At 39.6% G+C, this 10486-nt stretch overlaps 1 protein-coding gene across 1 annotated transcript in view; it reads left to right on the top strand.

The window, feature by feature from the left end:
* Positions 1 to 2846: 2846 nt before the first annotated feature.
* Positions 2847 to 10486, top strand: part of CPSF6 (cleavage and polyadenylation specific factor 6) — a 24184-nt gene continuing 16544 nt past the window's right edge. The window contains 7 exon segments of the mRNA XM_019611260.2: positions 2847 to 2966; positions 5720 to 5929; positions 7564 to 7667; positions 8623 to 8768; positions 9343 to 9516; positions 10160 to 10483; position 10486. The exon segment at position 10486 is cut by the window's right edge and continues 144 nt beyond it. Of these exon segments, the coding sequence (XP_019466805.1) occupies positions 2847 to 2966; positions 5720 to 5929; positions 7564 to 7667; positions 8623 to 8768; positions 9343 to 9516; positions 10160 to 10483; position 10486 (1079 nt within the window).

Genomic DNA, 10486 nt, shown 5'->3' on the forward strand with positions numbered 1-10486 from the left:
CTTGATTAGCGCTAAATGAAGTATGGGTTACAAGGCTGAAGTAAAAACTCCAGACCCCAGGTATACAGGCTAGCTAAACTGAATGAAAACTGCAGGTTGCAAAGAGCTGGCTCACTGGACTTGAAGTCACATCTTTGCAGTGAAAACAAAACTTTCCATCTGGCGCTCGTCAAAACTGTATGTGCCTGTATTGCCTCTTTCATTAATCTATTGACCATCATAATCGTGTCCTTTGTCCTTGTTTTTAATGCTTTACTCAATTTGTCTCCCATCAGTTGTATTTAAATGGATTTTAATTGTATTTCCATTTCATTCCTTCCCTCCTCCCCTCCCTTCTTTTCTTGATAATTTGCTCGATTCATTTTTTATTTTCTTCTAAGCTGGCTTCCCCATCCAGTGGTCTTTCATAATTATGTAGTGTCTTCTTCTGAACTGAGAGTCTCATAACCACAGTATTTTTGCATGCATCACTTGTGACCTGTATGAAATACGTGTGGCTTGGCATGTTCTGGTTTGACCATTTCCACAGACATCTACGTCTGTGCTGTGCACAAGAGAGCATTATCTGCATACAAATGGCTGAAGCTGGCATCCTGTTGGTGGCAGAAGACCACGGTAAGATTAGAAGTGCTTTAGAAAGTGTTAGAGTGTGTTTTTGTACTCCACAGTACTGAGTGTCACAGCATGATGTCAGGATAGTGAGGAGCCTGAGCGTGAGGCTGGTGTGGTTCTGCCTCAAGGTTTCTTGTACCTTTGGCCAGTGAACCGGGTTACTTTCCTGCACTGAAGATGTGACCACCACGCTGTAAAGTTCTGTGTCTAAAGTGGTCCGATTGGCTTTCCCCAAGTTTGTTTTTTTTCCTGTATGTGAATGCACACACATGCTCATAAATAAACTTCTTAAATAAAATAAAAAAAAATGCTATGCATTATTTACCACCATCTTAAATAGTAAAATATTTTTTTTACCTGTGTGTGTGTGTATATGTTTGTTTTGTTGTTTTATATCCTCTTCTTGATCAGAAGTACCTTTTATTTTAATGCTGTGGGGAAAAAAAAACAACTTGTGTTGTTTGTACTCTGATAAGTGTATTTGCGTGCTTGCATACTGGGTTTCTGTAAGCATACCTTGAAGAGTGCCTGTTCAATAATTAAATACTAACAAATTAGAAATAAAACAACTTTGACTTTGTATTTTGTAGCTCGGTAATGGAAGTGCTTTAGGTGGAGAAAGCAGCTGACTTATTATGTGGGAACCGCTGTGGCTGTAGGTTCTTAGGAGCATGTTATTCTCTCGACTTCTTGTCTAGAACACAAAGAAAAATACTTTTTGTTTAATAAATAATAAAGGCTATAATTTATTGGTTGTGTAAAACTGACTACTAAAAACACCCATTATGTCAAGAAGGCAATTGCTGTCTTGGAAGGGATGGGTATGTTGTGACACGATTCCTTTTTACTCAGAAGAGCAGTACTGTCTTGGTCACGAGGAACATAAACCGGCAGACCTTGTATTTGTTTTAAAAAGTGCGTGTGATGCCTTACTTTTCTGTATGGCTGGTTTTCCTTGATTGTCTTGGTCTACTGATCAAGAGATCTACTGAAAGGGCCCTGGGCAGGAGATAACCTTTGTTATTTGCAAATACCACTCCACAAAGAAAACCTGAGACCGTCTCAGCTGGGCCTGTTAGCTTTGCTACAATGCAAACAGTGATACTACCTGCACGTCCTTTATGCTTTTGACCGTGTGCGAGTTCTTTCTTCTCGCATTGGCCGAGGGATCAGATTGCTCAGATGTTACCCGTGTGCTGCTGGTAGAGCTGCAGTGTCTGGGCTTCTAAAGTTAATGGGAGTCTTGTGGCTTAACAAACTTGTCCACCACGGGCTGTGTGCTATTTTGGAAACGAGGGCTGTTGTTTTCTTCCAATTTGTGCATTCAGACAGCTAATCAAAACCAGAAAATCTTCTGCCTCTTCCTTCAACTTGTGGTTTTTCAGGACCCGCGGATGTTTTTTTGAAGTGAGGTTGCTAACATCCACTTAAAGTTTTTGACTGCATATACTGTAATTTTGAATTGAAAAAGTGGTAAAGGAGAAGGTGAATAATTTGCTTTTTAATAAATAAGTGATTTTTCTCAGAAATTATAGAAAATCTTAAATGGAATTTCATCTTTTTAAAAATATCTCTTAGGGCATGTAGCATTTGACTCAAATAGCACAGAGAGAAGAAGCAAATCTCAGCTATCTCAGATTAATGTACAGTTTAAAGAACTTTTACTCCCTCACCCTCCCATCCCCTGAAAAAAAAATAAAAGGAAAGAACTGTTTCCCTTTGTAAGGGGAGTGGAAGAGACCAGGTATTTCTGGGATGCACAAGAGTAGGGCTGCTAAGTTTCAAAACAAAGTAACACTTTTAACTTATCCCTTCTGGACATGATGGTGATGCTCCTTGTGTTTGCCTTTCTCACTTGAATGTTGCAAAATGCTGCAAGCAGTGATTGAAATACAAAATACATGGGAAGGGCTGAGTAACTGGAAGCGTAACAGCTAGTCTGGGGTGAGTTTTTGACAGTGTATCTTTTCATTACCCATTTTATTCACCGAAGCCCAATGAGTAACACTGAGTGTGAAATTTCAGTCCTGATTTTCCAAAGCAAACGACGTTTGATTTCAGACAGAGATCTTGTTCAAGCGTGATCTGTGGAAACACTGCTACTCTGATCTGGGTATAGGAGGAGTGACAGTGATGGTGCTGACTTTTCTGTTTGTCTTTAAGAGTGTGAATGACGATGAGCAGAAATCCTTTCATGCTCGATGGCTTTCTCTTATAACTGAGGAAGTCGGAAGATGTCAAAAGCAATCTGTGATCTGGGTGGAATGTTTGTTGAAATAACTAAAAGTAGAGAAGTGAGGCTGCTTGGGTTCTTTTTCTTCTTCATCTACATCAGGGAAGAAGGGTGTGTTTGGGTGAGTTTCCATGGTATGCGTGTGAAAGAGGAAGGGTTATTGGTTCTTGTGTAACAGCCATTGAGCCGTTGCATTCCATGCTTGCTGCAAAACCAGCACGATGTAAGTAGAAATTTTAGTGAGCAGTGTCAATTTTTTTTTCTTTATTGATTTAAATTAAGGCATCATTGGGCCCCAGAAAAGTTAGGTGCAACCTGCACTGTCCTGCTGATTCTCTGTGCTGTGATGGTGATCTGAAAGCCTACAAAACAGAAACTCAAACCAGTTCAGAGGAGTTTCTTGCCAGTAAAGAAGCACAGCCTAGCTGCAGACTCTTACCTGCTCCTGTTGGTATTTTGGCAGTGCTGACCTCAACCTTCTCATAGATGGAGGTTAGTGTACATCTGCTGTAAAACTGGTGCCTGCTTGTTTGAATCTGTCCTCCAAGACTGCATTCTTCTTTCCTAAAGTCATCATCTACACACATAAATGGCAAGAATTGCTGCACATTTAGTAGAGGATTTCCTTAATTGCCTTGTGACATCGCTCTTGATCTTACCATCAGATAGCATGTTTCAGCCTGTCCCAGGCAGTTCTTTGACCTTAGTTTCATTAATTACAATGATATGAGAAATCAAATGTAGGTGGAGAACTGAACAGAATGAGTGAAAATGCAAAACTTTATTAATTTAGTGATGATAAACTTACTTGGGAAAACATTAATTTTCTGTTGAAGTTCGGTGTTGTATTGCACTAGTGTGGCTCACTGAGAATCAAACCTGCTTGACTGACAAAGCCAAAACTTGCATATCTGATTTTATTTATTCTAGTGGTAGCCTTCTAAGAACAGCAGTGAATAATGAATGTTTTCATATTTTCAAAAGAGCTGATATCTGACAATAACTGTGGATATATTTGGTTTTCAACCAAGACTGCTAGCTTTGCAGCTTGTTTGCTGTGGAATCCGCGCTGATCCTCTCTAGTCACTGTATCTGTTACTCTGAGTTACTCTGTTGAGGATGCTTGTGTGGGTTTCTAGATACAAAATCACAAGATAACAGCTGATGAAATATCTCTGATATCAAAACCTGACAAGGCAGTTTCTGTTCTGAATCATTGTGGATGAGTCCAGGAATATTCTGCAAACTTTTGAAATTGCAGCCTTTGTGTATGGCAAAGCAACTTTTTCAAGTCAATATAAAGGCTCTCTTAATCTTTTTCTGTAACTTCTCAGGGAGCAACGGTGGTCTGCCTTCCTGTCAGTAGAAATTGAGATGGTGCCCCTTTTTCAGGCAAATTGGGCTGTTCTATCATCAGTGATTGCTAGGATAGCAATATTCCAGCATAGGAATTGATCGCTGTTGAATATCACAGAATGGTTTGAGTTGCAGAGGACCTTCAAACCGTACCAGTTCCAAGCCCCCTGCAGTGGGCAGGGCTGCCACTCACCAGCTCAGGCTGCCCAGGGCCCCATCCAGCCTGGCCTTGAGCCAGCTCCTCTGAGCAGCCCATGCCAGTGCATTACCACATTAATTGTGAAAAATTTCTTCTTTATATCTAGACTAAACCTACGTTCTTATAGTTTAAAGCCATTACCCCTTGTCTTATCACTACACTCCTTGCTAAAGCGTCCCTCCCCAACTTTCCTGTAGGCCCTCTACAGTACTAGAAGCCTGCTCTTCTCCAAGCTAAACAAGCCCAGATCATTCAGTCTTCCTTCATAGGGGAGTTGTTCCAGCCCTCTGATCATCCTCGTGGCCTCTTCTGGATCTGCTCCAATGTATGATGAATGGAAGTGTATGAAATTAAATGCACTGTGGGAAGTGTTGGGGTTATTTTTTATTATTATTATTATTATTTTCCCCTAATGCATTACTTACATGGTCTGCCTCAGGCTAAATTTCCTCTGGTCTTTTGAATCAAATACTTCATCCTGTCTTACAATTCAAAGATATCTGAAGGACCACGGGTTGATTTTGACTCCTCCGTTCCCATTTAACAGGTAGTATGCAGTTGTCGAGTGCATGAAGCAGAGCTTTTGTAAATAAACTCGTGATTCTATTCCCTCTGAAAGAGATCTAGTTCACTTGGACAAAACTGTGCTGTGAACTGTACCAACCTGAGGGACGGGGTGATTCACTCCGAAATCCCATGATACTCTTCTCAACCAGAGTGTTCCAGAGGCAGCCTTGATGTTGTAGAATAGTTCCTTTGTAGCCCAGGAATAAATAAATATGCAATGCTCGCAAACCCCATGGTTTATTAAATTTAATGATATAAAATAGAATTCCATTCTTTTACTCTGTGAACGAGGAGATAAAAATCAAATTAGGAATGCAGTACAAATCTGAAATGCAGAATTTTATCAGTGCAGACCACTTCAGGTTTGATCTTTTCCTTCTACCAAATATTTTCATGACAAAAATTGCTTGCTGATATTAGCCTGTTGTTTTGCACATTGCTCGCACTTGCTCACATCTATAATTGTGGGAGTAGAGCTTGTGTTTTTTTGTTTTCTGCTTATATTACAAGGTAAAAAAGTGTTGCAGTACAAAGCAGTTGCTGGAGGTGTATCTTTGTTTTTATCAGTTTGGAATACGGTAGAAGATGTAAGAATTTTATATATTTAAATATGGTTGAAGTCGGGGCTTAGCTTTTCATTACGGATGTTGTGGAGTGGTCAAACTGTCTGTGGAAAGTGGCAGTTGTCAGACTATTTTGTTTCTGAGAAGTGTTTAATGTTAAATATAACCCAGGTGCTTCGTGTGTTTTAGGAAGCTGAATATGGTGGACATGATCAGATCGATTTGTATGACGATGTAATCTCTCCGTCTGCAAATAATGGAGATGCCCCAGAAGATCGTGACTACATGGATTCCCTCCCACCTTCAGTTGGAGATGATGTAGGTAAAGGAGCTGCACCAAATGTTGTCTACACATATACTGGAAAGAGAATTGCCTTGTACATTGGAAACCTTACTTGGGTGAGTATCTTATTCCTATCCAGCAGTGGCCAGCGATTTGAAAATTGCAAACATGTTTTGTCATGAAATAATTTTTATTTGAAAAACTGTCTTTTCAAAGAATGTAATGAAGGAGGAGAATAAGCTTAAGATATCAAGTATCTTGGAGATACTTTAAAACTGTCAAACAAACCCAGTTTTAAGCAAGCCCTTACTGAAGTTTTTAGACGAAGAAGAAAACAAGGTTATCTGGGATTGTCTTACTTTTTGCCTTTTTCCTGTTTCCTTTTTGATTCTTGGAACAAAGCTGTTTTCATTTGCCTCAAGGCTTCTTTTTGCATTCCTGGGAGTAACGTCTCTAGGGTAACTCACTGAATTACCATTTCCCTTCAGACAACTCCTTTAGTCAGCATTAAAGTATTTTAAAATCATTTGTAGTTAAACAACGAAAGTGCAAGTAGCTCCCCAACAGCTCAATTAACTGGAATTGGTCTCTCTTTACCTGAAATCCATTTCATTAAGTCCATGCAAGCAAAATCTCCCTTCATGGTTTTTTTTTCCTTCTGCAGAAATTTTTGCTAGGTGGAAGCTTGAAAAAGAATGATTTAGGCGTTCTTAAGTGTTTTTCATTAATTAGTACAGTGACCTAATTTCAGGAGCTAGTGGCTGAGTGAAGGGAGTTAATTGGCTTAACAGTTGTACCTCTCTAAAATGCAGGAATGCAGTCAGCTGAGCTCATCCAAGTCAAATGTCACAATTTCTGAAGTAGATAGGCCAGTGTGCAGTAATTTGTACCTGTTGCTCATTATTAGGCTTCGCAAATGAAGTTATCCACTACAAGTAGACTTGTTTGAACATTACGATTGTATTCGTTTTCTTTGTGTTTAGATCTCAGCAAAGTAATTTATTAATCTTTTAAAAGGAGCCTTGATTTGAGGAAGCTCAGATAAGTAATTCAGGATCTTGAAAGCCTGCTTTGTACTTCCCAGATAGAATCTAAAGAGGTGATGGAGTTACCCGAAGAGGAAGAGAACTCTGAGTGTAAATGTCTTGTATCCCTTTGAGTATGTTTGAAGTTGTTGAACGTTAGATAGTAACTAGTGGAAAGTTGCAGCAAGGAGATTTGGCTAAGATGAAATAGTTGTTACTATGTTTTCTGTGCTAGTTTCCTGTTTTTGTCCGTAAATTTTTTGTGCAAAATAATGTGTGGTTCACTAGGCCCTCACTAGTTGAAGCTCTTGGAGTGAGCAGATGTGTTAATATGGTCTTAAAAACTGTTTTTTTTGTTTGGAAATGGAATCATGAAAAAAAATGGATTGGATGTCAAAAAATGTGGCGGTTATTTAAATAATTCAGTTTAGGGTTAATGCTCTGGAAAAAGTGCTTTCAGAAAGTTACTCAGGAATTTTTTTGGTACTCGTGAGCTGGTTTGCTGTGTGAAGGGGCTTGGAAAGCATGGCAGGTGAGGAAGTGCATACTTCAAAAATGAATTTTCTGGGCATTGAATAGTATAAATGATGCTCCTCTGAGAGTCAGAAAATACTGACAACTTGTGCAAAGTATTCCTCTTCACTGTTTATATTACGAAATAAAGGCGTGGAGAAGTGTCAGAGTGTTTTAAGTAAGATTTCATAATTGAATATTATATTTTTCAGTGGACGACAGATGAAGACTTAACTGAAGCGGTTCATTCATTGGGGGTAAATGATATTTTGGAGATAAAGTTTTTTGAAAACCGTGCTAATGGCCAATCTAAAGGGTAAGATGTTGTCTTATTTTTCTGTAAATTGACTGAATTTAGGAGGGTCTAAGTGGGAAAAGAGTTCTAATTTTTCTGTCAGTATGTGGACTTATGGCCCCTGTGTATCGATATCAAACAGTGATTGCGTGTATTATTTCAGGCTAATTAAATTCCAGGCATAAATTTTATGGGAATAGAATCACAGAATCACAAGGTTGGAAAAGACCTATAAGATCATCTAGTCCAACCGTCTATACTGTTATATTGGCGTTTACACTGGAACAAGTTGCCCAAGGATGTTGTGGATGCCCCATCCCTGGAGGCATTCAAAGCCAGGCTGGATGTGGCTCTGGGCAGCCTGGTCTGGTGGTTGGTGACCCTGCACATAGCAGGGAGTTGAAACTGAATGATCATTGTGGTCCTTTTCAACCCAGGCCATTCTATGATTCTATGATTTACGTGAAGACTGTTCCTAAGTTTCAGTTAGTTTGGTGGTGATGTATGTTGTTCTTCATCATATAAGTGCTATTTTTACCTATCCCATCCCTGTTACTGAATGATTTTAAATGCTTGTTTTTCCATTAACTATTGAAAGCAAGCACTTGAGCTGATTTCTCACTGGTAGTCTAATCTTCATTGCTTGACTTTGCTCTCAGTATTACTAATGAGAGTAGCCATGAGAATACAGTGAATTCTTAATAACAGCTTGGTTATAATAATCCATAGATGGTATATTGATATTGTGTCAGAAAGCTACCTTTGTTGCGTTGCTGCATTTTGGATTTACATTGTGGTTCTTCATCTGTGTCCTAGAGTGAATTGCTTTATCTATCTCTAAAACTGGACTGAGACTTGTGAAAGATTCCATGTTTCAAGTATTCTTCTGCTGACTGTGTTAAATGTTACTCATGAGGTATCAGAATATCCAGGGAACAAAAAAACTGCAGTGTGACTGTTCTTTCCTTCTTTTCAGGTTTGCCCTTGTGGGTGTGGGATCGGAAGCATCCTCCAAAAAGTTGATGGATTTGTTGCCTAAAAGAGAATTGCATGGGCAGAATCCTGTTGTGACTCCATGTAATAAACAATTTCTGAGTCAGTTTGAAATGCAGTCAAGGAAAAGTAAGTCTCTCTCATGTGCCATCTTGGAAAAAATTGGAAGTTTATTCCAAAAGCTGTTTTGCAGTTTTTCTCTCAGTATCTGATAATTTCTGCACAGCTTAAAATTTCTTTAAAGTACTTAAGTGAATGAAGTTGCAACTTTGTTTAAAAAAATAAAATAGAAGATCCTCTTAAAAACTGAAAAGAAATCATTCAATATAATGAATGTCTGTGATTTTAATAGGAGATAGGACTTGTTGGAAGTGCTTATTATGCAGCTTTGTAAAACTCTTTTTAAGATTGGAGAAGCTTTCTCAATTCCTTCTTGTGGATTTGATTTTAAAAAAGCATGAGAATATTTAGAGGTACAGCATTTATAGGCAGATTAGACTAACTTTGTGGACTGACAGTTTCTCCAGTTCCTTTAGTGTGGTGTGGGGATGGAACTGGAACACTGCTGAATCTTAGCAAAGCGTTTGCTCCTTTTTGGTACTGAGGGTCAAGGTGGTGCTTTTAGTGCTGCATAAAACTTTAGATCAAGAATTGAAAAGCTTTAAACTGTTTTGATTTACATAATTAAATTTTTCCACTGCAGCCACACAGTCTGGCCAGATGTCTGGGGAGGGTAAAGCTGGTCCACCAGGGGGAAGCTCAAGAGCAGCATTTCCACCTAGTAATAGAGGGCGAGGCCGTTTCCCCGGTGCTATTCCAGGTGGAGACAGATTCCCTGGACCAGCAGGGCCAGGAGGGCCACCACCACCATTCCCAGGTAAAATACTTAGTGTATGGGATTTCAGTTTAATTTTTATTTTCTTCTGTTAATGCAGTATGCTTATTTGGGAATTACAAAAGTCAAGGTCAGTTAGGAGGCATTTAGAATACCAAAAACTTGAAGTGGAGGTGTTCATATATAGTCAGGTATCTGACATGGGACAAATCTCTGTTTAAATGTCAGGTTTGTATTGCAGTGAAGTTCTCATTTCAGCTTCAATATTCTCAATAATTGTCGTTCTGTATATTTTCTACTAGCAGTCAAAGGAACACGGTCAAGTAAAATAAAACAAACAAATAATAATAAAAAGAAAAACAGCAAACCACTAATGAGGACATGAAAATAGTTTTGAGTGCTGCATTTACTGTTTCTCCAATATAACTTTTCGTGCATTTTTAATATACTGCACCTGTTTTCAGGTTAATGTTCTCTTTCAGTAGAGATCACCAATTATAAGTTTATCTAAGCTACTGGACCCAAAAGTGGGTCTATGCATGTCTTGTGCAAGTTGTAAATTGTTCAGTGAGGGTTTTTTGTCTGAGAAGGAAAAAAAAAAAAAGTACAAGAATCTTAATTATTTCTGTGACTGTTTTATTTCTTCATTAACTTTTTTCTATTTTTTTTTTTGTTGTTGTTGTAGCTGGACAAACTCCCCCACGTCCACCTTTAGGCCCTCCCGGTCCACCGGGCCCACCAGGCCCCCCACCTCCTGGTCAGGTCCTCCCACCTCCTTTAGCTGGACCTCCTAATCGTGGTGACCGCCCACCACCACCAGTTCTGTTTCCAGGACAGCCTTTTGGTCAGCCTCCACTTGGGCCACTTCCTCCAGGCCCTCCACCACCAGTTCCAGGCTATGGGCCGCCACCGGGTCCGCCCCCACCTCAGCAGGGTCCACCTCCACCTCCGGGTCCATTTCCCCCTCGTCCACCCGGCCCTCTCGGGCCACCCCTGACTCTTGCTCCTCCTC

This window comes from Meleagris gallopavo, chromosome 1 (genome assembly GCF_000146605.3).
Source record: "Meleagris gallopavo isolate NT-WF06-2002-E0010 breed Aviagen turkey brand Nicholas breeding stock chromosome 1, Turkey_5.1, whole genome shotgun sequence".
In the NCBI taxonomy this organism is placed as follows: domain Eukaryota; kingdom Metazoa; phylum Chordata; class Aves; order Galliformes; family Phasianidae; genus Meleagris; species Meleagris gallopavo.